Source organism: Ciconia boyciana, chromosome 7 (genome assembly GCF_034638445.1).
Source record: "Ciconia boyciana chromosome 7, ASM3463844v1, whole genome shotgun sequence".
In the NCBI taxonomy this organism is placed as follows: Eukaryota; Metazoa; Chordata; class Aves; order Ciconiiformes; family Ciconiidae; genus Ciconia; species Ciconia boyciana.
The window spans coordinates 19,879,607-19,906,763 of record NC_132940.1 but is presented as its reverse complement, the minus strand read 5'-3'; the positions used below and the strand labels follow the sequence as shown (position 1 = coordinate 19,906,763).

The window sequence follows — 27,157 nt, the reverse complement described above, 5'->3', positions numbered from 1 at the left end:
AAAAATAATAATATAAAATAATAACTTCGTTTCAGGCGATATACAATTACATTCAAAACAACACAGGGAATTTAGAGACTCTATTCTGGGTTGGTTGATTCCAGTGTAACCCAATTTTTACATATCTGAAGCTGCTTATTAGGTTTCCAGTGTTACATCATTGTAACGACTTCCATCAAACAGGATTCTGTTTCTAAATTTATGGGACATATGTTGTCCGTGTGGCAAACTTGATTGCTGTAACAAGCTCCTGATCCCTCTGTAAGTTTGCAAGGTTTTCATTGTGCCTATCAGATGTTTGTATTTAAGGCAGCACCATGTATGTCATCCCAGGTTCTGTAGAAAGCATCCAATCATGTACTGCAAACTTTGTTGACCTGCTAGTTCTCAAACAAAAACAAATACACAAAAACCTTTGAAAATGTATGTTTATTTTAATTTCTATTTATGGAAAGAGTTGTAATTGGTCACAGGGCTCTTCACTTGGGCTTCTGTGCCCTTTGCCATCTGTATGCATAGAAAACCTGCAAAGAGATCTTTACTTTTTAAAATAGAGCAATGACTTGATTATCTGGCTTTCAAATAATTGTAATGATGAAATTATGATAATTTTTAGAAATGTTTAAAAGAGTGCAAGAACCATATGTATTTTTTCCAAATGTAAAGTAAAACATTCTACTATTGCAAATCTATGAATTCTTTGCTTTGTTTTTATGAAAAGTGAATGTTTTACTTTCTGTTTTCTTGTGTTAGCAATGCCCTCTCAATGCTATCAGTAGCAGTAGCTTAAATGGGAAAACATACAAAGAAGTAAATTTAGAAGCCATTGGGAGAGCTCTCTTTTAAATTTATTTCAAATGTTTTAGGTGGTATATAAGTACTTTCAGCCATCTGTTGAAATTTCAAGATTGTTTTTGCTCTGCTTAAAACTGTACAATTAACTTTATTTCCCAAATTAATTACTAGTGGCTCCACTACCTGACCTTCTAGAAGAAATCAGTGATTTATATATTTGTTAAAAGTTAGATAGCATAGGCCATCTAGCTATAACACACAGTTTTTAATGAGGATTTTAACACTATCTGGTAGCCTATTGCTCTTGTGAATGCCTCTCTTCAGTATGAGATTATATTTCGACTCACCATTTGTTTTTTTGTTTGTTTGTTTTTGTGTCCTTTCTTCCTCCCTCCTCGCCCCATTTTCTTACAGAGATCAGAATATTCTGGATCCTACTTTGGAATACGTTAAGGTAAGGTACCATTTCTTACCCTCAAAATATTTTGTTTGGTATATAACCAGCACTGCCAGAGCATTTCCAGTCATTTGTAGTTAAATAGTGCTTCTGTTTATCTTTTGCTACAGAAAAACTAATTCTATATGTCAGACTATTTTCTGCCTGCTTCAGTGAAATACTTGTGGGCACTGTGCTTTGGGGGTAGGTTGCATTTTTATATTGGGGCCTCTTTTCAGTTACATGGTGACTACTTATGGTCTTGTCTTTGTTAACAGATTAAAAGAACCCATATTTCTTGCTTATGGTTTTCTGGGGAAGTAAAGGAACACATCTGAACAGATCATAAAAATGTCAGATTTAGGTTTATGGTTTTAGCAATATACTTAATAATATTACAGTTAAAAATTCACTTCTGGTCCAAAAAGTAACTGGAATCCTGGCAAAATTGTAAATTCTGTTTTCCTTTTGTATAAGATCAGAGTGCTGAAAAATGTATAAATGTGTATTTTGTTAGAGTAAATAAAAAATACTTTGGAGCATTCATAAATTTTATTCAAAAATCAGTCCTGGATTGGCAATATGGAAACTTCGGAAGAAACCTTAGGGATGTGATTCTGTACTGAGAGTCTCTTGCAGTGCTGTAATTTCCACTGAATTAGTACCTTTCAACATGTTTCATTTAAGTGAATATTATTTCTCAGAACCTTGAAAGAATCTGGCTTCTATGTCCTGTCTCTCAACAATGGGCTTCCTTAATTGTTGGGCTTTGTTCCCTGTCTTTTAAAAGACCGTAATCTTCTGAAAAGTGTCTGATAAACACAGGTTATCCTTGAACATAGGATATTTCTGTAGCTCTTCATGTGGACAGCCTGAATTTCTCAGACACCTGAATTTCTGCTTCAGGTTAGAGTTTGGGTGAGGAAGAGACTGAGGAGAGGCAGTTAACTGGGTTCTGCTGCTAGAATTCCCTCTGTGGGTGTTCATAGTTGAGGGAAATGGAGAGGTGCCCAGGTTAGGGTTCAGGCTGATCGAAGAAGTAAATTAGGAGAATGTAATGCAGTGTTGAGAGGGGGCTGCCAAAGGAAACTGCTGATAATTAATTTGCCTGAAAGTGAGGTCCTGTGCTGTGCGCTCTGCCTACGGCTGGGATGGAGGTTTGGAAGAAGAGAAGGGGAAGAGCAGAACACGAAGGTCCATGGAAAAGGGGCTGCCAAAGGACTCTTGAGGACTGCTGCTGGAATTCCACTCTAAACAGTTAGCTTAGTGTTGCAAGGTCCCTGGCCTCAATCCCAGCCTGAAGTTGGGGTATGGTAAAGTAGCAGAGACAGAGAAGGCTAAGAGTCTTCTGAAGAGTACTGCAGAAGAGGGGATGCCAAAGGCAACAAAGTGGTGGACATGTTAATTGCTCTATTTAATTTACTGTGTATCTTGCTCTGTGCTGTGCAGAGTACGTTGTTACAGTTTTAATAATATGGCCAAGTAGACAGCAGAGGTTTCGTGTGCCAGTTCATCAATATGTGTGTCTCGTCTTGTTGCAGCAAGTTCTATATTTTAAATGCGGTTTCTGATCTTTTCAACTTTTCTAGTAGAAGCTTGTCTTGGACTCTTGTCAATAGCAGTGGTGCTAAGCTTAGTTATTAAAACTTTGATGTTGGGGAGGAAAGCCTGGGGAAAAGAGACTTATGAGGGAGAATACAAGGGTTACCATCCCCTTCTTTTCTCCTTCCTCTTTCAGTTTTTCCTGTCTATATCCCTACCTTTAGTGAACTGTGAGTCTGGTCCCCAGTTCAATGGTATTAGAACAGGAATTCTAGACGAGAAATCTTAAACTAAAACTTTGAAAAATATGCAGAAATTGCTTTCTAATAAATATAGCCCCCTCCAACATTTTTTGGCTGTAGAAGTCCAGGTTACTAACAAAACTGATTCCAGAAATGTACTCTTACACAAAAAATGATCATTAATGCCAAATAAAGGAGGACTTTCATCAATAATTTTTTATCAGTTTACTATGACTGTAAAAGATGTGCCTGAATTCATAACAACAGGATCTTGGAACCCGCTTTGTTGGCTTAAGTTTTAGCAAGTATGTGTTCATTTTCTTCTGTAACTTACCTTATGGTAACTATTGTATTAATGTTTATAAATTTTCCAGCTCCTTGAATAAATTATGATGGCAGTGTTAAGTCATGTATAAACTGCAGAACGCTGACCTACTCAAGTTACAAAGCTGAAAGAATAGATTTCTGTAGCATCTCACTATGCTTGCACCAAAGTTGCCATTTCCACAAGTCTATTTGACATATAATGTGTGCATATTTAGTTTGAGCAAGCAGGGTGGGTGCCAATTGGGTAGGCTTTGACAGATGTTGCTTAAGTGGTGAAAAAATACCTTTAAATGAAGAAGAGATAGTAAGAGAAGAGGGAGAAAACAACAAGAGCACTTTTGGGAATCCTATTTTGCCAATTCAGGATACCAAAGTTCTGAGAGACAGATTCATATTTCTGATGCACAGGAAAATAGGTAGTATTGTCTCGAGGCAGAGAAGTGTTGACTGACTGACTGAAAACACATATAAACTTGAGTATTAAGCATGTGTGATATATCAAGCATACATCAAAACTAACACTAGAACAAGCTAGTTGTACACAAAGCCTTGATACTGATTCTTGTTTCTCTCATCTTGCTGTTCAGACTGTGAAGAGAAGCAAGACTTTGGATTAGTTCGCCTTGTAAAAAATTGCATTATCTTGAAAGTAGTACATTGCACAAATTTAAGTTGTATTAGGGTAGTTTGGCTGCTGGTGATTCTAACCAAGAGTTACAGTCCCAAGCAAAGTGTACTATGTCAGGGCCCTGAGGGCACTAATTGGCCTTAAGTGTCCTGACCAGCCTCACTTAGGACCTCCACCCACACCCACTGAGCAAGGGCTCCATTTAAGCTCAGACTGGGGCCTTCAGGCCCTGCCTGAGCTGTGTCTTAGGTGTGCCTGCCCCTAGCCCTGTTCCTGAAGTGCTGTGTGGGAAGCCCTGGATGGACCTTGGACCTGGGCTGTTACCATGTCTTGCCTGAGGCTCACTGGACTGTGATAGGATCTGTTGGTGTCAGCACCCTGCTCAGCTTGCTTGCATCTTGGTGCTGTGGGACTGCACCTTGTTGGTGAGCACATTGCCCACCCTGTGCTCCCGGATCGCCTTTCCCTAGGGAGCAGCCCCACTCTTGCTGCTCCCTGACATGCTAATTGTAGCTGGCTGTTTTGAAAGATCCAGTATGATCAAATATGTGCCATCCTCGTAACTGATCCACTTTATCAGGCTGCACAGGCGTACCTAGTCTCCTTCAACTCCAAGACAAGCAGCTAGTTTTAAACTAGCTAGATTTAAAAAGTAATTTTAAAAAGGGAAGCTGGGCACAGAGCTGATCCTGCAGCTTCATAGTTGTGAATTAGCATTGTTTCTGCAGTGATGCAAACATGCTACTTGAGTTTCTTGTGAGTCCCATAAGAAAGATAATTAATACTTGTTCAGAATGTGCTCCTGCTGGGGAGTGATCAACATCTCTTCGGAATTGGACTCTATTGTAAATAGAATGTGGAGAATTCATTCAGGTATGAGGAAAAGTAACATGGTTATTTTTTTGGTTCAGTGTGCTCTGTTTCACAGTGAAGAGTATCATAGTGTTTATTGTGGCAGTAGTGACTACAAGCAGGTGTTGTTGTATAGGGCAGATGGTAAACTTAGAAGCTGACTGTATCAATTTGCTTTTTATACAAACCTTTCCTTGCTAGAATCTGGTGACTAAAAGTAAAATAAATAGTTCCTTGTATTTAGAAATACTCGGGACAGAGGAAAGGCAAAATAAATTGTTTTTTCTCCTGTTTTATTCTGTTCAAGATACAAGACAGAAAGCACTGATTATAAAATTAATCCTCTGAAGGCGTTTTTTTTAGAGAATGCTCTGTATAGATGTACTACGGTTTCTAATACTTGAATCGAAATTACAGCTCACAAATGGCAGTTTCCTGCATCTTGAATATTGATGTATTAGTTCATTCAGTATATAAAGAGAGCTAATTATGCAAAAGCAAGTTCTAAGGAAAAAAAAAAAAGTACTGATTTGCTGGAGTCTGACTACTGAAGTGTCCATATGGCTTCAACCCTTCCTTTGTCTTCATAGCATTGCTGAAACCATGGTCACAGTTAAATGGCTCTTTCAAAAACCCTTTTATGGTAGAAGAGAAAACAGGCCAGACTGCTTTGAGTCAGGCTGCTAACCAAGTCATGAAAGAGATTTACGGACACAATAGCACGTTGTACATTCTGTGAGATTTTTACAAGTTTTATGAGCCAAATAATAGATCCATTGGTAGTCTCAGCAGGTTCTTCCCACACCCTGAGTCTGCACATCCACAGAACAGACTCCTGCAGGGGAGAAAGGATCAAGTGCTAGCAGCTTTGAGTGTGTCAGAGAACTTCGTGTGAGTCATTTTGATCAAATTCATGTGAACTAAAGATAGCTTTCTGTCCCATTCCTATTCACTATAAATACTTTAGGATCTTTTAATAGAAGTCTGTGCTGTAATCATTAAGGCTGTATCAGGGTGGAAAGAAAGAAAAACAGATTTCTCTCCTCCTTTCATGGAAACCTTTCAAGCATTTCCTGTGGATATAGTGCTAATAATTACAGAAATACTTATCAGCGATGAGTTGATAAGTATTATTATGGCCTGCGGTTTTGGAGTTGTGTTTTAATCCATTAGTGGAAAAATTACAAAATTTGTGACTGATTGTCTACTCAGCATGGTCATAAGGGAAGTTTATATTTAGATTCAGACTTGAAAAAAACTGTCAGTGGTCTAAGGAAGTTACAGCTGCAGAAGAACATCATTCACTTGTGAAGTTCTACTGAAGGATTCTTGTTTGTCTTAGCCCCATAGTGTTTATTTTTTCCCTATTTTTACTCCTTCTTGATTCTGTTAGAAAGCAAACTGTCGCAGAAATTATTGTCATTTATGGTGGCTTTTGTGAGTGCAACTGAAAATAAAATTTTGAGGACATTCTGATGTCTTGGTCGTTCTCTCTGGCTTTGCAAGATAGGACAGTATTTTGTGGGTTTAATTCAACTTTGATCAGGTGATGAGGTCTATTGATGCACAGTTTGTATAGTTAATTGCACAAAATCATAATATTGTGGATGCCAGTCACATATATGTGTGGGTGTTTGTCTCTCATCATTCTAATGGCTGTGCCAAGAAGATAACATGGTAAGGATACTATCAGAAGCGAAGTTTGTATGTGTGTACGTATGTTTGGGAAAGTTTAGAAAAAAATCTGTGCCAGCATGACAAGTAGTCACAGTTCAGGAAAGAATTCTTCCTGATGACATTAAAATTTCATTGCAAGGAGCCTTTTTTAGACATGGAAATATATTAGAGAAATCCCCACCCCACTGGAAAAGTTGCCAGGTACAGTGTATACCTGTTCATGAGCTGCTGCATATCGCTCTCCTGTGCAGACTTGCCTGTTGAGATGCGAGTTGTGACTTGTGAGCAAAAAGTTTGTTGGGTTTCTGCGCTGTCTCACAGCATTATACATTACATATCTGAGTTTGGAGGAATGCCTGACACTAAGGCACCAGAAGATGAGGAGGTTCTTTTTGAATCTGTAGCTCTGTTTTCTTTATTTTTTCCTTTTTGCAACTGCAGCAAGGGCAACAGCAACACAGAAGGTGTAATTATCAGATGGAATGTATTTTGTTGAGGAGAAAAGGTGTATGCCCATACAGCTGACTTTGACTTTACACATCTGTCATTACAGATTTGACATGCAACTCAAAGATCATTATTGGTATCAGTGATGTTTCAGTCAGAAATATTTACCTTTTTTCCCATGTTTCTTCTACTTGAAGCTTCACAAACATCACTCCACAGCAGTTCCCTTTTGTATACAAGTTGTATAATTCAGAAAGACAAGATCCTGTTAGAGGTAATGTAATGTTAAATACATATATTTATCTGTCTCAGAACGAAAACTCAGTTTTGATGCTTGGTGGGTAGTTGCTAGTTATATGCTGCCCTCTGCTGGAAAAAAAACACTATAAGTGTATGTTTTTTTAACCAAGTCATGGCTATTAAAATCACATTCTTCATAATAATTTCATTGTAACTTTTGTAGTAATAAAAAGTCTGTAGCCTGACTGTTGGAAGTTGGTTGCTTTTTTCTGCAGAGGCACAGAATGGGGGGTAAAGATTTCCTCCCCACCACCACCGTTAAGTTACAGAAGTAGGTCCTAGAGGGAACTTGAGAAATTTCTTTGTTGGGGTGTCACTGAGACTGTTAGAATTGATGTTCTGATTTGTTCAAAACCTCCAGCAAAAGAGATTCCATAGCCTCCCAAGATAATCTGTTCTACCTCCCAAACTAGATTAGTCTAATGGTCTTTTCATTATTACTGTGGAAAAGTTTTTCCTAAAATGTGATGTAAATAATCTTTTTTGCACATACAGGTGATTTTTTTTTTTTTTAATGTCCATCTGTCTTCTTTTTGTTACCTAGATTTAATTTTCTAGTGGGATAATTTTGACTGTTGCAATAAGTTGGACAAATAATCTTGTCTTGTACTTTTAATCCTGTTCTGTTAGTAGTCACGTTTTGGGTCGTAGAATTTTTTCCTCAGCCTTATACCAGGCTTGTTTCTTACAACACGTGCCCTTTCTCTACTTAGAAGGGGCAACTGTTTCTTTAAGTATGTATCATAGTTATTCCTAAAAGCTTTCAGCAGCCCAGGAAAATTTCAAAAAAGACTTAAGGAGTTACATATGTAGTTGAAATTCAGCAGCTCTCAAGTAGTTAATTCCCCTAAAACCATGATGAGAATCTTGCCCTATTTATTTGGAGTTAATGAAAACTTGTTTTATTTGATAGAATGCAGTTATCCATAATTAGTGATGGAGTCTTATGCCCAAGTTTCAGTATTTTCTCATGTTGAATTTTGTTTGACCAACAGGGTAGTCTCTGAAAAGATGGTTGAGTCAGCAGGTCTGTAATCTTTTGGGTGCAAAGTGATGAATAAAATCTAAGCTGGTGTTTGCAGTAAATATGCAGGAAGTATGATTCTACAGCTCTGCAAGACAATGCACTTTTCAGTCTACTGTCCTAGTTCATGTTTTCCTAGGAGAGAGATTCCCAAGTTAGCCTGTTACTCCTGTTACTGTTTGGGGCTTTTTGTTCTTTCCCAGCCCCCAATTCCTGAATGACCTGATTAGCTCTAAGATCTGGGTTTTTTGGTGGGGGTTTTTTTGGTTGGTTGGGGTTTGGGTTTTTTTGGGGGTTTTTTTAGCATACTGTGAGGAGGGATTTTTTTCTTTGTGAATGATAATCCTCATATGAATTCAGTGAAGTGGATAGTGGCTTTCTAATTATTCTGGCCTTTATTGTGAAGTCTTTTAGCAGTGGCTCTTACATTCCCTTCTTCTGATGCTGAAATAGAGTTTAGGGTATTTTGCTTATGGAGCATCTTTTGTAATGCTGAGTATGCTTTGGCAAATCTAAAATGCTGATAATTGTTAGAGCAGTGTGCATTCTCTCTATTTGCCTGCTCAGGGCTTAATCTTACGTCTGTCCTATCGTGAATTTGACCCTGTTAGTGTCTGTATTCTACTTCTTGTATTATTCCTCATTAACTCTTAAATTATGTCTGATCTGGAGTCATCAAAAGCTACTACATGCACTGAGATTGTACTGAGCTTTGAGTTGAAAACTGTCTATAAAATTACTTTGCGCTAAATTCCTTGGCACCAGTAGTAATACTAGTGGCAGTAGCTATTTAGTTGATCTTTTCAATATCTTTGTTAGATGATCAGTAACTACTATCAAGCCTTATTCACAGATGAGAAACATAAGCTGGAAAGGTCTGAACCTGAAACACAGGACAGAAGTTTTGAGGTACAAAGAAATCTTATTATTTTGTCTCTAGTGATCTTGTGACACTTGGATTTAAATGAATTACCCTTCTTCTCCAAACTATTAATGCCTGTGGCTCTCAAATGCTGACAGTTTTATATGTTGCTATTGATAATATCCCTAAGTCAAAATGACAGTGTCAGTGAAAGGAAATACTAGTAAACGGTGACATGCATTTACTTTTCAAAGAAAGGAGAGAAAAAGGGTGGTATTTACTTTTAAGACATTGTCTGCTTCACCTTGATGGTCCTTTTTTTGGTCCTTTTGTGGTCATTTTTTGTTGCAAACAGTTATTGTATCTTCTATCAGATACTGTGATTATTGAAGTGACTGATCATTTCTGCCAAACAGTGTTTTCCTCTACTGAATTAAGCCAAGGTGTAACCCTGGACCCATCCATTGCATTGCAGTAGGCACTGTATTGCCTCATTTGCCAGAAAAGAACATGCCATTTCCCACAAAAGTGGTGCCTATGGGGAAGAAAGAAGGTGCTGAATTATAATATTGCCATGCCTATTTTTTTCTACCTCATCTGTATTGAACATTTTATCTATCTTGGTAAAAGCAACCCCATGCATAATGAAAAGGATCTGAAGATTTGAGTGGAGACTAAGCAGTAAAGTGCATAAAACTTAATCTGCTTGTAAAGTGAGTTTGGGTTTTTTTTCCGTTTTCAATTTCTGTGCACATACTTGTGTCAATTGACACAAAGAGAAGAAAAAGGTATCTTTCTGTCTGTGTGATGGCATCAGCTGGAATTCTTACAGCAGGTTTTTATATACATATATGAATAGGTGTGTATATATACAAAAGGTATGAGTGCCACACAGAATTTTACTCCTTTTCATGTGAGATATTTAAACTGTTCATAACAGCAGAGATCTGACTACAGTCTGCCATCTTTTGTGTTGATCTTTTCTTAACTGTTGCTGAGCTGTCTCTTGTGTGGAATACTTATTTTTCTATTCATTTTGGGCTTTCAGTATTGTTCCACAGGAGCTATGCATTAAAGATGATAGTTACTGATGTTGTTGGATCCTTTTCATAATTTTGTAGATGGACTAATAGCAAAAGCAGACTGGGACATGAAAGTATTTATATGTAACTCCTTCATAGCAATGCATTACTGAAGTTGATTTTTAAATGTATATAAGCATATGAACCACAAGGGGGAGTGAGTATATAGCTCGTGGAAGGCGGATTGTGAATAAGCATTTCGGGTACTCTTACTGATAAAGTCTATGGAGGTAAAGCTCCTAATCTCTTGGGGCTGTGTTTATAGATAATAATTAGAGTAAGACTGGTACATTGTGTGTGTCTGTACCTCTTGCCTCTTTTTGGAGACATACTGTTTTGATACTGTTTAGCAGAAGGAATGTTAGTACATTTCAGTTGGGATGCCATCTATTAATGTGTGCTGTCAAAGGAGCAGGTTTGTCTGAGATTTTTGTATGTTGGATACTATTAGGAACTAAGCACCTACACAAATGAGGGAGCATAATGTTATGTTGGCTATCTAGAATACCCCAGAGGTCGTTTGCCTCCATGCCCTCAAATCCTTCTGTTAGTAAAATGTTGAAAGGGAGGTATATGAGCTGAGGTGAGCTTGCTGCTTTTGCTTCATCAAAGTGTATTGTGCAAAAATGTGGGAGGGAGATGAGCCTCTTCAAACTCATACATGCTGGTAAAGACTTTTGAAAAACTGAGCTGTGACAGAGCCCAAGTGACTTTTGAATTTTATTTTCATGTGCTATACATCCAAAATCTCCGTTTGTGTAAAACGAAAGCATTTTAGGGTATTCAGGAGTTTTGGATAAATAGCTGATGTTGAAATGCCTCCACTTACCCTGGTGAAGTAACAGAATTTTTTCATCTTTGAATTATATTTGGAATTGGTGTAAATCTCAGACAAACACACACTTTACTTTGACAGGACTGGGGAGGCTTTCAAAAACAGAAATCTGAAGTTAGCAAATGTGTTAATGGCTTCTTTTTATATGTGAGACAGCTCTTGTACGCTGTCCAGCAAAGCTAAAGCTAGACTAATGACAGCTAGGTCAGCAGGAAAAAGAAGAAAATATGAGCCGTAAGTTGTGAACTAATTCTGAACAAAAGGAAATTCATGCCTTTTCATATTTTCTTTTTTTTTCCAATCCAAGGAACAAATTTACGGAAAGACGGGTGAAGCATTACAAAATTGCTTAATGTTTGTACATGGGTTGGCAGATAGTAGATGGAGCTCAAGAATACGTATACTAGTTTTTGGTAGGATCAATAAAACCTGCTAGTGGCTTCTTAATAGGAAGATGGCTAGTAGGAAAACCAGGCCTATTGCCAGATGACTTTAAAGTTTGTATGTTTTAGTTATAAAAGATCAGATTTTTCAAAGGTGTTTGGATGTCTTAAAGTGCAAATTAGGACCTAGTAGGAAGCTCATAAGCAGGCTGGATGCTTATTTCTTGTAGCTGCCAATCTGGGTTTTTATATGAGTCAGATTTTCAAAGAGATTTATTCAAGCAGTGTTGAAAACAAAATAGATGCAAATTTTCTTTTCTCACTATTCCTGTACAACTGCAGCGTATTTCTGACTTTGCCTCACGGAACTGCGACAGAGAGAAGGAAGAAATTATGCTGACCTCTCCTATACCACGCCCGTGCAATGCAAACAAGTATAATTACAGTTGCAGCTGTATCTATTGATTTGTGATCAGAAGCTGCACCAACAACTGCCTGTAGGAAGTGAGGTTATAGAAGACAACACGGAAGAGTCAGTTCTATTAAGAATTGAGACAGGACATGAGGACATGAGCTGGGTGGTGGGACTTTAAGTGCCTGTAGACAGTTGAGTTAGGAACAGATAAAAGTAAGTGATGCTTTCTGACAGTGTTATCATCCCCTTTCTTCCACTTACTCTACACTTTAAAAAGTGTTCAGCTATAAACAGTTGGGCACTACCTGTATTTGGAGGCATCCCCCACAGAACTTTGTTAGAGGCAATGGGCTCATGTCTGAAGGACTAAGTGCTAAAACTAAATGGCATTGTGAAGTGGGCATTGTGAAGTGGGCATTGTGAAGATGTTGTTTGTGTGGTCAAATTATTTGTCAGTTGTTGTCCCCTGTTTCCTGACTTTTTCTTACATTAAAAAGAACAAATAACTAGTTATAGAGAAAAGTCATACGTATTAAATGAAGAATGTTTCAATCTGAAGATTTAAATGCTTTGATTTTCTTTGGGTTTTTTCTTTCAAATTTTATTCATGTTGTACTTTATTACAACTTTACAGGTGCCATTTTATAGCCATAGGCACTCATAACCATAGTAAGATTGTGTATATGCACTGTGTAATCGGGATGTATCTGTATTCCATATGACGTCATTAGTCCAGCGACAGTGAGCAGCGTGCTCTGGATTGGTTGCGTGCTATATCAAATCAGATTTATATTGTTGACCCTTGTATGGTACACCATACCTTCTTTCATTTACAGCTGTCTTTCTGCCTGGATTGCTTACTTTCATTTAGTGGAGAGAAATCTAAAGCATTACATGTATTTCACTGAATATTGTTAGGCTGATGTAAATGCTTAAATGATTTGTTGATGTGGCAAGCTACCAATAACAGTGGCAAGCCACCAATTCCCTCATCTAATTTAGTCTGAAATTATTTCTCTGTAATATGAAGTCACAAATGATTATTCTGTGTGTGAATTACAAGCACTTCCATGAACATGAGTAGTATTTGGTTCAAAATAGCTTCTTGTAGATCTGCAGACTGTTTTGATAACTTCAGGCTGCTTGTGAGTTTTTGAGTGTTTGTATTTTTATGGAATTCGGTTGCTTACACCAGCCACTTACAACTTTGAAGCCAAAGATTTTTTTTTTGCGGGGGAGGGATGAGAGAAAAAGAAACCAAAACCCCCCTGGAGAAATTATCCCTACATTCTGTCTTGTTTAACCTGTACAATTAAAGCACCCTAAGAGGATTCCCCCAGAGTAGGTTCACACTATCCAGTGTGAAGGCTTCAAACTCCTGCATATGCAATGTGCTGTGAGTGGAGCTGGACACAATTTAGGTGTGTCAGGGGAACAGTCCCAATATGCAGTTCTGGGTAAGTGTAATTTAAACCAGACCATGAAAACACGCTAAATAACTCTAGAGGCTGTGTAATAACATAGATGGGGTTGGCAGAGACACCTTAATTTCTCCTTCTGATGACTATTAGGAACTCGACACAGAATATATGATCAAGTGCTCTTAAACTCATGTGGCCTTGAATTCTATGAACTTAGAAATCCTTTCTTAATAAACTTAGTTATCAAAACCACTCTAGCCAGCCATCCTTAGAGACAGATGAAGGGATTATCAGATATTTTAAGATTCTTGGCAAGAATCTTTGAAAACAAAGAAATGAAGCTGATGGTTGGTTGATGGTGGAGAGAATTAGAAATACATCAATAGATTGACTTAGCAGAAAGATAGTATTTGATGTTTCTAAGGTGCAGGAAACAGATGGTTTATTTCTCATGTGCAGAGTCTAAGAACTCAAAGTGCCAGCAAAAAGTCGCAGGACAAGAGAGTGAAAATGTGGCTAACCATCCTTTGTTTCTCTCAGTCAATATTTACAAGTGTAAATCTTATCTACGTATGAAGTGTAATTTGGAGCAGCCTGAAGGCTGTTCTCGATCATGCTGGCTGAAAACAGCTCCATGATAGCCAGCAGCCAGCAGGAACTATCATACTATCACCCAGAGGTTTCTCATGTACTCTTTGAGATTCTTTCCAGGAGCCTTAATTTTCATACTGCTGTATCACAAGTGTCATGCAAAGGTTCTGGTTCTGACTCTTAAGAATGTGTCATCCATTCATTGAACTATATGTGCAGAAGTCATGTTAACCTTTAATAAAAACAAAAATTCCATTAGTTTTGTTTAAAAAAATTAGATTCACTATCTAAATAAAGCACCCTCTTTCCTGCCAGTTACACTGTTGATAAAAAGTGTCAGCAGCTGCTGCATGAAATTGTACAGTATTATTTTTTAAGGTTCATTATTTCTGGCATTCTCACAGCATACATAATTTTTGATTCTTTACTTACTCCATTACAGACAGGAAATAAGGAACTGGCAATTACCATTTGTAATTTATGCCCTGCTGTTCATGTTGAGCTGTGGATGTAACACTTAAACTTTTTTCACTGCTGCTTAGTAACAAGCTTTTCAAATGAAAAATAGACACGCCCACACTGAATACGTATTAGGCCAAAATTACTTTCCAGATTGAGCTGTGCTATTCCCATTGAAGGGGGGAGATTGTGCCTACAATCCAGGGAACCTGTTGAAGATATACCCATTATGTCCCTTTGCTCTCAGTAGGGAAAAGACTGGAGGGGAAATCTAGGTCCTGTTGAAAAGGTTTGGGAAGATAATTCATATGCAAAAACTTCATTCTTTGCCTCCCTTGTGTTTTTACTACTTGTTTTGGGGGAAGGAATCATATTGAAAATTAGATCATTCAAACTAGACCAATAGAACTATACTAGTAAGTATCCCTGAGTAAACGAGTTATACAAGAAGATGCAAAACTAATAGGTCTTTCTGTAAGACATGAATGTACACGTAAAGTTATCGAGGCCTGGGGAAAGATGTGTGTGTTCGCTAGTGAACTACTAGGATACTGCATCCTCTCTATTGTCACAAGTACCGTATCATGCTACTATGGGGACTTGGGTGTTCTTTTTTCTTTTTATAAAGTGCTTCATGTTGAACTCTATAAGAACTGCCACTCCAACCCTCAATTTTTTTGAAAGTTGGGGGGTTTTATTCTTGGTGATGATTGAGAACCTTTGTCTAAGTTCCAGTGCAGGTTTACTCATTACTAGGTCATAATACTTCTTGTTCTTTTTTTTTTTTTTACCCCATAAAGAACGCCTCTCCTTTTTGGAATTTACTTCTAATTCTTTTCAGAGCAAAAGTGGCCCACCTTATTTTGCATGGCTACACCAGTTGGTTTCTGCTGCCAAAATAGATCAGTCGTCCTAATAGCCCTTCTTATCACCTGCTGTAGTTGAGTTACTTGTCTTGATAGTTTCTGTTCATGATATTCCAAGTGAAACCTTAGTGTATTGTGCAGTGATACTAATACTTTCTTGTCACCATTATAAAGCAGAAATGCCTCGACTGATGCATTCTTGACTTTCATTTCCCTTTTTGTAATCCCCCCCTTCTGTAAATTGGATTAGGGTGTTCTTATAAGAACTTCTTGATGGAGATTCTTCAGAAATACAGTGCTTGATGAGATGCCCTCCCACAGCACCAAAAAACTCCAGACAAGAAGTCACAGTTGAGGCTTTTGTGTTTGGAGTTCTGCAGAGTATCTTTTCATCTTCTCTTCCCTGGCTACCTGCTAAAGCAATCCTATGGATTTCCTCAAAGTGGAAAAACAACTTGAAGTAAATTAAAATATGCTGCAGAATAGAGTAGAGAGAAAAGGAGGATGCTTTCACATTCTTACTATTTATCTACTCATTCATTGTTTGAGGTTGTCATAAACTACTTGGAGAGGCATTTCCTCTCCCCAGCTATAGCAGGACTCCATCTTCAAAGTCATTATTTTCTGCTTCTTTTCTGAGCCAGTCTTTCAACCCTTTTCTTGCTAGGGTAATCACTTTTCAGTCCATTTAATGCTGTGATCTTTTATTCCTACAGAGTTTTCCTTTTCTCAAAAGAGTCACAGGCGTTACATTCCTACACATCGCCAAGTAATCTGATTAGCTTTATGAACATTCTGGTTTTAGTGCTTAACTTGGTGCTAGATACCTGCAAACCTTAGGTGGTCAAACAGGTAAGAGAACTTTACACATCACACTTCCTTTTCCTTGTTATCAAGACTGAGGTTTCCTTTTCTTTTTGGATAGGCTCTCCATCCCACTTGCTTTGAAAGGCAGTGCACATTTTATGTCTTTCCTTTGCTCAGGACTGCTGCTTGGTTTATGTGCCGAGTCCCATTGCTTGATGCAGGCACTGAGGGCACTTCACATTGTTCACCCAATGTGGGAAGGAAGTACTCTATTATTAGTGAGAAGTATTGCCTTGCAAGTAATACCTGAGGACATCAATAAGCATTTAATATATGTGCCCTCCTAATTATGGAATATATTTGTTGCTGATGAAAAAGACAAGTTACTCTTCCTTTTAACCACTCCTTGGGACTCATTTATTCCTAATCTGAGATCTGAAATACTTGTGACTTCTGGACTTTTTGGTACCATCCAAGTTATAAATGACTAATCTCTTCAAAGTTTCTCTTTTTTAAGTGTTACAGGCTTTCTTGTACCCCTCAATCCAGTGCATTTTGTTTCCTTTCACCAAGTCTGTTAACTGGGCTGCTATGGAGGTGAGGTCTTGTCTCTAACGGCTATTACAATTAGCCAAGTTATTTGCCTTTTTTGCCTTCATTCTCGAGAAGGCCTTGAGGTATGTAGGACAGACTCTTTGCTGATGAGTGCTTTACTGGTCAGTAAGCTATGGACTATGCTGTCCAAGAGAATAGAATCACAGGCATAAAAAAACCTGCTGCTTTTTATTTTGTTTTAGTGTTTATTTTTACTTTGCCAAATCAGAGGTGTTCTTGAATTCAGTTCTTTCTTTCTCTAGCAGTTTGCACAATCCCATGGGAATATCACCAAGCTAAAGCTGTCCACTGATAGCTTTAAATACTAAACGTACCTTGGTTGCACTGCTAATACTGGCCATGCTGACAGTGTTGGTTTCTTGCTATTTTTTCTGAGGACTGCTTGCCAGAAGCTTCCTAATTAAAAATAAACAGATTTGTCATTTTCCTTGGTTACCTAAGCTCTAAGGATGTAATTCTTATTTGAGTATGAAGAGTAACAGTCATCAAACAGTAATCAACTGCTTTTCCTCTTCGTTTTTTTCTTTTATGAATTTTATGTGTGTATTATTGATGATGCAGATAGAGACATTGCATGATTGAGCTGGAGCAACTGATTAAGCCGTTATCAGCACAGGGAGACAGTCAGGTATTGTATCTCATCAAGAAGAGAAGTTTGCCTTGAGCTGGTGGCTTAAATACATCTCTGAGCCAGGGGATACCAAGACAGAGGAGCTAGGATTTCACTGGTGAGTGAAACAGATCACATGAGGATTCTGGCACTCTCTATATGGCATGCTGGAAGCAAGCATGCCAGCGGCCACTGAATTGATAGTATCAGCTTCAGTTGTGGAAAGTGTCGCAGACTGATACGTGAGTAGGGGGGTGTAGCAGCTCTGGCAGGCAGTGGTGATACTAAAGAGCTTGCTAAACCTTGGAAAACTGTAATAGTGACTGTTTATCTTCAGTCTTGAGAAACCACGAACATCAGAACTGAAAATGCCAAAGGATTATAATGTTTTTCAAATGCTGCTTGCAGCACTTTGCTGCTTTTATCATCGTAAGTCTATTATCAGAGTCAAGGTAGGTGCCCTTTTTCAATAACAGTAAATACAGTGTGCTAGTCAGTAATGCTTTTAGTTTTTGTTCAGAAGTGTTTGTTTTTATACAATGGTTGGGCACAGTGTGTTTCTGTTCTGAAGAACATCTTTAGAATTCACCGTTGTCTCAGAGAGAAGCTTAAACAACTTTCAGTTTCATGAGCCTGAAGCTGACTGTCTTTATGCTTAGGCACTAAGTTAAAAATGCCATGGTTTGGGACTTCCTGAAGAGAATTTTAGCGAAGTTTCAAGTTTTCAGAATTTAACTGATCAGACCACTTGGTTCCCTAACTTTTTCACCTGCTTATTGAAAACACAGGCAATTGTGCTCAGGAGCTCAGGTTTTTTAAACACTTCAGACAATTTTGGACTTGTTCTTATATTTTAGAACTTTTAAAATTACAAAATACACAAAATCGTATACTCATAGAGTGGTTTGGGTTGGAAAGAACCTTTAAAGATCATCTAGTCCAACCCTCCTGCTATGGGCAGGGATATCTTTCACTTTATGTAGAAATGCACTATATGCAAAGAAAAAGCTTTTATAAACATTTTGAGCCACACTTACAGAACTAAGTGACTTGGGAATGGAACTGTAATCAGGTGGGTATCTAACTTTTGAGGATCTGTGAGCTACACCTAAGCTTTTAAATCTTTTTATTTAAGATTTATGCTTGAATTGTTATTTGCATAACAAAGTGTCAGCTCTGTAAGTCACTATGTAATGTGTATAGATTCTCTGGAGTACTTGCAATGAGGAAGGATGTGAAGGTTGCTATCTTCTGGCCTGTCAGCTTTCAAACTTTGATGGACACACTTAAAAGTTGGGAACAGCTGCCCCCCTTCTCTCTCCTCCAGTGATTTAGCCTTTTAACTGTCCATTTCTGAAAGTCGGGTGTGGGGCTTAGTCTTTTGGGCACACTGAAAAAGTGACTCTGCTCAGGCTGTCTTCTTTTTCTCACTGAGGCAAATGTCAGAAGTTATCATCAGAATAGAGAGCTAAAGATGCTCTCCTGTTACAGAAGAATTACTGTAATTAATTTTCATTTTCATTCCAATTTTAAGCATAAGGCTTAACTATTCTGTTCTAAAACTTTTAAAATGACATTGAGTTTTATTGTTGGCTGTCAGAACAGTTATAAAGCTGTTGTTCTTGACTATGCATGCCCTTTGTTTAACTTGGCGTGAATTTCTAATACCTAAAATAACGGTGGTGTTGTCATGGCAACTTTCCATTTAGTCTAATCCATATAGTCTCTAGAGAAACTGAAACATTAATAGTGTTTGCTGTATGGAGGGTAAAAAATAAAACCTTTTATGTAGAAACAAATTACAGCTGGCCTCTTTCAAAAATAAGGTTCTATTTAAAGAGATTTGCAGCATTTAAAATAGATTTGAATGCATGTGTTCCAGCATGCAGATTTAGCATTAGTTGAGTCTGATGAACTGCTATTTTAAGAAGTTCTGATGGTAGGAAACTGAGGTGCGTTTGCTGAAGAGAAAGTGGCTGTAGGTATAGCTGTTTGCTGGTGGTCAAATCAAGTAAGGTCTGCACCTTGGGGCCAAATGATGTACGTTCTGTGAAATGCCAGAGTGCCTAGGATGATATGAACACCTGAGCCTAAGTCGTCGTCTTACTTGATTTGTGAAAACGTACCACTTCAAGCAAAATCAGTTTGTGTAATTAGATGAGATTAATTCTTAGTTTTAATAGTAATTACAATTGTAATGAAATACCAAATTGATCCATAAATAAGCATGCTGAAGTCCACAGCTGCCTCTGAGAGAGTCAGAGTTTTTGCTGCACCGAGATAAATTCATTGTAATTATGTTGTCTGATTTAATTGAAAACAGTATGCGGCCAAGCTCAGAGATGCCTTGTTGTGTCCCATCAAAGCACAGGAAACAGTACAGCACTTGAGCACTCGCGTTTTCCTGTACTTAGTTTCAGCATGTGAAATTAGGATCTCAACAGCAGATGTTTGGTTTGTTTTCCAATACATTAATAGAAAATATAATGATCAGTGCAGAAGATCTGAACTTGGATCAAGTCATTCTTCAGTCATGATGTGTCAGTACCTTTTACAATCCCATTTGGTTTTAATAGCTGTTTACAGTTAAGGGCAGCTTCTACATTTGAGGAAAATAAAGGGAAACTTCAAGGCAAGGGGTTCCTGTCTGTGGTTAAAAATTTGTGAATTATGCCACTTCCAAGCCAAAATATTGTTCTTTAATTTTTGCATTTTTTGGAAGTTAAGAATTAAGTTAAGAGTCAATCAGTGATAAATCGTGACTTGAAAAATGAAGAGGTCTAAATTAATAAACTTTGCCACAAGACAGTTTTTTTAGTTCTAGCTAGTATGGTTGTTACGACGGAGGGAAAGACCTTGAAGTTCAAGTATTTTCATTCTTAATTCTGTGCTATGATTCACCCTCAGCTGAAGCTGCGCAAAAGGGGAAAGCCACTCAAATTATCAGGACTGCCAAGTTTTAAAACTTCCAGCACATTGATGTAGCTCATTACTGGGCAATGTACTAATGCTATGAATGTGGCATGCGTAAGAAGCCTTTTATAAGCAGCTACTTATTGCAAGTGCCATCTCTTATCTTGGATGAATTGCAAGCACATTTATAGATAGTAGATCTTAATTAATATTTCTTCAGTATGTGATGATCTAAATCTGTTTCACTGGCATCCTCAGGCTTCATGTATCCAGTTTCAGCATGTATGCGGAGGCAGTTGGATTTGATAACATGAGTTTACAAGTCATCACCACCCAGCACTATCGGTCTGCCTTTTTGATGTTAGATTTGTTGTTGGAGAGGGCCAGATGGGAAAAGACTGACATCAAAATGATGTGAAGTTTTGTATAGCTCCCTGAACTTTGATTCCCTGTTGTCTTACTGCTGAGTTTGAATTTCAGTGAGTCTTATACTGTTGTTGGTGGGTTGACCCTGGCTGAATGCCAGGTGCCCACCAAGCCGCTCTATCACTCCCCTCCTCAGCTGGACAGGGGAGAGAAAATACAGTGAAAGGCTCATGGGTCGAGATAAGGGCAGGGAGAGATCACTCACCAATTACTGTCACGGGCAAAACAGACTCGACTTGGGGAAATTAGTTTAATTTATTACCAGTCAAATCAGAGTAGGATAATGAGAAAAATAAAAACCAAATCTTAAAACACCGTCCCCTCACCCCTCCCTTCTTCCAGGGCTTAACTTCACTCCCGAGTTCTCTACCTCCTCCCTGCCAGCGGCACAGGGGGATGGGGAATGGGGGTTGCGGTCAGTTCATCACACGTTGTCCCTGCCGCTCCTTCCTCCTCGGGGAGAGGACTCCCCACACTCTTCCCCTGCTCCAGCCTGGGCTCCCTCCCACAGGAGGCAGTCCTCCACGAACTTCTCCAACGTGAATCCTCCCCACGGGCTACAGTTCTTCACAAACTGCTCCAGTGTGGGTCCCTTCCACGGGGTGCAGTCCTTCAGGAACAGACTGCTGCAGCGTGGGTCCCCCACAGGGTCACAATTCCTGGCAGCAAACCTGCTCCAGCGTGGGCTCCTCTCTCCACGGGTGCACAGCTCCTGCCAGGAGCCTGCTCCAGCACGGGCTTCCCACGGGGTCACAGCCTCCTTCGGGCATCCACCTGCTCTGGCGTGGGGTCCTCCACGGGCTGCAGGGGGAGATCTGCTCCACCGTTAACCTCCATGGGCTGCAGGGGACAGCCTGCCTCACCATGGTCTTCACCACGGACTGCAGGGGAATCTCTGCTCCGACGCCTGGAGCACCTCCTCTCCTCCTTCTTCACTGACCTTGGTGTCTGCAGGGTTGTTTCTCTCACATATTCTCACTCCTCTCTCCGGCTGCAGTTGCGCAGGGGTTTTTTTTTTGCCTTCTTAAATATGTTATCACAGAGGCACTACCAGCATTGCTGATGGGCTCGGCCTTGGCCAGCGGCAGGTCCGTCTTGGAGCCGGCTGGCATTGGCTCTATTGGACATAGGGGAAGCTTCTAGCAGCTTCTCACAGAAGCCACCCTTGTAGCCCATCCGCTACCAAAACCTTGCCATGCAAACCCAATACAACTATATAACTTTTTTCAATTTCCCATGGTAATTTCATACAGTTTATCAAATTTTCACTGCAGTATACCCTCTATCATATATATATATATATAGATAGATAGCAGAAGGACCACTGGTGCGCTGTAAGCAATTCCTGTTCGATGGGAATCGGAACATTCTCCAGTAGATATTTATGCATTTAACTTCTGGGTAATACCTTTCATTTAGGTATTTCTCAGATTAAAACAAAAAACCTACCCAACTTCTAAAATCCTTTAGATTTGGTAATCAAAATCCTCAGGGTCACTGAGTGAGGAGATTAGCATTTGACTAACTCTTAACTCGGGATTTCTCAGGATCCGTATTCCAGAAATGAGGCTGTCCTCCTAGCTCTGAATGTGGTCACCTAGAAAATGAAGGAATTGTTATCAATGTAGTGTTGTAGTGGAAGGTGGTTGCAGAGTCCACTAGAATTAAGTCTTTCTGTTACCTTCAGTTAACATTAGGCTGAACTTGGTACTAAAAGCTGTTTTTATTTTCTTCCTCCCAAACAAGTATCTCACTTATTAGTTAATAAAAAATGGCCCCTTTTCTGTGAATGTCAGGCAGGTCATGTTTTTCATACTGGCAGACTAAGAACATGCACATGACGGAGTTTATTTGATTTTAAAGAGCCATCACAGTCATGATGGAAGTTTTCATAGTGATATGTTTTTATCAGTAACCTCAAAAGTTGTCACCTGTTAGCTAAACAAGCACACAGAAATCTTGTGGCTTCAAAATTGCCATTCTCCTGTATTAATTCATCTCTCTGATTAGTTCAAGATTTCTCTCCTCTACCTTGAGCATAGCAAAAGTTTATATATAATTTGTTCTATCTCAACCAACCAATTAAGCCAGTAGAAAATAAAACTAAAAACCTGCAGAAGCTGGCAATCATCTATGCAAAGAGGCTTTTATAATCCGTTTTGTATCTCCCATTACTTAACATAGCACTTGTAGTCTTGTGTGAACTTTGTGCACTCTGGAAGATAAGAGAAAACTGCCCCGTGAAGAATATTGCCACAGTTGTAGTTCAAAGTGTCCAAGTTAATCAGAAAATGGTCTCCTGAATTTAGAAACTCCCTTTTTCCCATTAGTTATTTCTCAAAATAACTATTCAGAAATAACTCTGTGTGGTGTTGTCACTTTGTAAGTTCTTGGCCAATTATACTACTTTTTTCTACAGGAGAAAATAAGGACCAACAAGAATGTTTTCAAAGATGGAGTGTCTGGTTCCACATACCCATCTTTTAAATGCTTAGTGCAAGTCTGTTGGTTTTGGTGGCCGATTAGGAGAGTTATAAGTGAAATGAAATACATTGTACTCGTTATAAATAAAATTAAAACATATGATAAATTGATGTAACTGTATATTTTAAAATGGTTGTACTCATAGTGCCAGACAGGCAGTCTGATCAGGATCACAAGAGCACAGGGTTAGAGACTTAAGGGATCTCTGCAGCCAGTGAAGTATATCTTAATCCAGAATTGGAACTTTGACAATAAAATATTCATTTTCCGTACGAACACGTTGATTGCTCTCTAGTGGTTTGGAAATAGAAGAATTTCATTAATTTTTCAGTTTTCCAGATGTTTTTAGTGTCCTGTGTTTATGCGTCCCCTCCCTTCTTTCTCGCTTCACATCTTTGTCTTCCCTCTTGGTATTTCCTGTCCCTGCCCCATCATCCCCTCCACATTTTCTGTTGATTGGTCTTTCTGTTAAATTATCCACTTGGCTAAAAGCTATGTAAATCGCACAAAATTTAAGCTTTTGCTGAATCACAAAGTATCTCCCATCTCTCTTCATTTATTTGGAGATTCTGTAGGACCTGGTGATTTTACAAGGTCAGAAGGTTGTAGTTCAGAGTTCATGGTGCACTTGAGCAAAAGTAGAAGGCCTCCAGTGTTGGAGAAAAGATCGTTTGGGGAGAAAGCTATAATAGATTTGCTTTAGATAGATACAGTACATTTATTAAAAGTTTAGGAAAGGTACTGGCTTGATTTATTTTCTCAATCAGATCACACTTGAGTTTTCACAGAGCTGTTCTCTCTTATCACTAATAATTATCTCTTTTCTTTTTCTTTTTTTCTTGAAACCTTCAAGGCAACAGGAAATCAGGTGGTTCCAAGGCTGCTTGTTGGGCTAATTTAAATATCAGCTGGCAGAGCTGTGCAAAGCACAGGGAAATAATTGAGATTGGATGGAAATGTGGCCACCTTTAGTCATGTACCTGTAACAGTCCTCGGCTGTGCTTTAAGAAAATAATACTTTGCCAGAAGGGTACAAAGAGAGGTGATATGAAATTCTGCATTATCAGGACTGAAGGAGATGATCTAGCATGATAGATTTTGGACCACTTCCAAACTGTGTCTAAAAAGTAAAAGTCTTTCCCTCATAATTCAAGCTGTTTAAAAAAAAAAACCAAAAAAAACCCCCACTTGATCACCTTAGAGAGGAATTCATTAATAACAATTGAGGTAAGCCACGAAAGCTAGAACACATAAGATGCAACTTTGGGTATATATGTAGAAAGCTGTGTGATTCTCCTGTCAACTATTTTGATATTCCATTGGTACATGTACTTCACTGGGGTTGTTGCATATATGAACTGGAGAAAGAATCCACTGCCAGTAGGCAACAGAAATAACTGTGGGACTTCTATTTTTGTTTACCACCGAACTCATACAGTAGATTATTCAGCACAATTAAAAAGTATTCTAATCTAATGTGATAAATTCAGCTAGGATGGTTGACACAAGAGCTTGATATAGTGAGTTTCCTTTGGAGGATGCCAAACACTCAAATGAAAGTAACCCCTTGGATGAACAAACAACAGATTATTGTGAGAAATTCCAATTAAAATGTGTTCACAAGTTTCATAGGTACAGCATATTGTGGTAGGTGAAGTCCTCTTTAAATTTACCCTGAATAAGATAATATTTTAATGTTTTACTTCCTTAAACCTTCATATTTTCCAGGTTTTGGTACGCTAGATTAATATTTGCCTGAAAAAATGTAAAATAATGTGTAACATCAAGGGTAACTTGTAACATCTGTAAGCACAGTCTGCTTTTAGTTTAATGGCACGGAAGTAGAAATCCTTTGTGAAAGATAATAAACTTGTGCGGCATTTATTAAAAACACTAAAATAACTGTACTGACTGGAAATTTTTTTTTCCCCCTTCTAAACTCTTGGCTCTCTAGGTTTTCCATTGGGTATGTAAGTAGGAATGAGGGCTTTTGCTGGAGGTTGATAATATTGTATTGCTAAATAGTTTTGTATTTTTCTTTTAAGGACCTGTTCACTAAAACTCAGCATGGCAGGAATATCTTAAAATAGCACCAGGACTGGAAACAATGTGACTAAAATGTGAACAAACAGTTCTGGAAAGCACATACTTAGGGAGAGTTCTTGGTGGGTCAGGAAAAGCATCTGTATTTGAAAAGAGTTTTGCTGATTTGATTTGCTTTCATATTCCAGGCATCTCTTGACAGGGTTGTTACTATTTGGAAATCTTAAAGAATTTAAACTGGAAGCTTCCCTGTGTTGCTTCAACCCTGTTTTGTTGCAGAATATACTGAATTCTTCAATTTTTGTCCTAGATTTTTTTAAAATGTCTTTTAATCAGCCACTTCACTACCTAGCTGTAAATGTAAATTCAGGTTTCTTTCTGTTGTTGGGTAGGAGCCAACAAAGTGTCTTAGGCAAAGGCATAAACTGAGGACATACTACTAAATGAAGGTTTGTCACTATGAAGTTAGTGCAAATTTACAGCATACCATTACTGTCCGTGAACTTTTGGGTGCTACTGGGAAATGAGGCTGAAGTATCTGTGTCAAGTTGTGTGGAACAGGTCACCTTTTCTTTGTCCATTGACATAATGAATTACACTGCTCTAAGCTTACACTCTTCCTTATTGAGAGACTAACATGCTTGTGTAGGCTGTGCCTGGAGTGATTTTTGAGCCCTTACTTGCATGGTGGGAAGTTCAGTGTATGCAGAGATTCTTGCAGGACCAGAGGCCTTGGGTATAACATTTGGAATAGAAAGGCATAGGCTGATATGATTACAGACAGTTCATTGGTCACACTTCTTTGATGTACGTAGGTTGTATAAGAAATCAGTCTCAACCAACAAAAAATTGTCCAGGAAGACATGCTATTACTAAACTTGCTTACCTAAGCAGTTTCCCCCCTGTGTATTTTGAGATTTGTGCTAGCCACAGGAGTTCTTTCACTAAGTTCAGAGTTGCCTAAGAGTTACTTAAGCATGTTTGCTTCATCTCAGGAGATGTCTGACCTCTATCAATCAGAGTATGCTCAGTGTGGTAGACCATGGAGGAGAAGATTTTTAACAAACCAATAATCATGAATGTTAACGATTTACTTGGTTTGGATTCCTTAAATGCTTTTCTTGTTGTGTTGCTAGATGTAATTCAAATGCAATGTGTGTCTCATTACGTTCATTCGAAAAATCCAGTTAACCACCAGAAGAAATTCTAGGTTTCTCTGCTGCGTTTGTAATTCATGTGTATCTGTAACTTGATCAGCCTGGTCTTTTAAGATAATTTGTGTCAGTACAATGGATGAAATTAGTCTGTACACAAGGACCTATAGCTCTTTTTGTTGGCTAAGAATCTAGCTCTCCTAAGCAAATTCAGTTATTGCATTTGTATGCTATAGTCTGTTCCATTTACAGTAGCTTTGCCTACCACAGATACAGTGAGATGCTTTTGGAATGATGGTAACAATTTGTACATTAGTTTTGGTTTTTTTAAGATCTCCAGTCAAAAGCATCTTTCAAATGCTTTTAAATACAGTTCACATAAAAGTAGTAGTTCCTTTCAGAAGGTCAGCAAAATACACAGCTATGAATGTAAAAGATTTGTATACCATTACAACTGAATGCTGTTGTTTAGATTGGAGGGGATACATTAAAAGTTCTCTAGCCACTTCCTTGTGCCGTCAGGGGAAAGGTGCTCTTGAAAAGTCTACCCTCAATTTGTGGGCTCGTCACTCTACCTTCAGCATACGTAAATGCTATAATACTTGCTATCATTCTGTAAGATGTGGCAGTGAAATGGTTAACTGTTAATTCTGGAATCAATGCCAGTCAGCTTTAAATGGGTACCCAGCCATTTGAGTTGGGAAATAAAGGTGGCAGGCATGTGCCACTAGTCCTTTAGCTGTGTTAGTCTGATAGGTCACAGGGGTTTGGAGCGGAGGGGGGATTTTTGGCCTTACTTGACTACGTTTTGATACTTCGATATGCTTTTGGTCTTGAGTCCTCATGAAGCCTCTTCTATGACTCCTTCTACACCCAGTAACTTAATCTCTTCACATTGTACATGGTTTCATGAAAGAGCCC

General features: G+C 38.5%; 1 protein-coding gene across 7 annotated transcripts in view; it reads left to right on the top strand.

Annotated features, from left to right (window-relative positions):
• The window catches only part of BCAR3 (BCAR3 adaptor protein, NSP family member), an 80,535-nt gene that overhangs the window by 38,235 nt on the left and 15,143 nt on the right, over window positions 1-27,157 (top strand). For 5 of the 7 annotated variants that reach the window (XM_072868353.1, XM_072868349.1, XM_072868351.1 and 2 more), the window contains exon 3: window positions 1,210-1,249. The exons of 1 other annotated variant lie outside the window; for it this stretch is intronic. In XM_072868353.1, coding sequence (XP_072724454.1) covers window positions 1,210-1,249 — 40 coding nt within the window. Of the gene's footprint in view, window positions 1-1,209; window positions 1,250-7,201; window positions 7,221-27,157 lie in introns of those variants that run through there. One more of the 7 variants, XM_072868354.1, reaches the window with a different exon arrangement.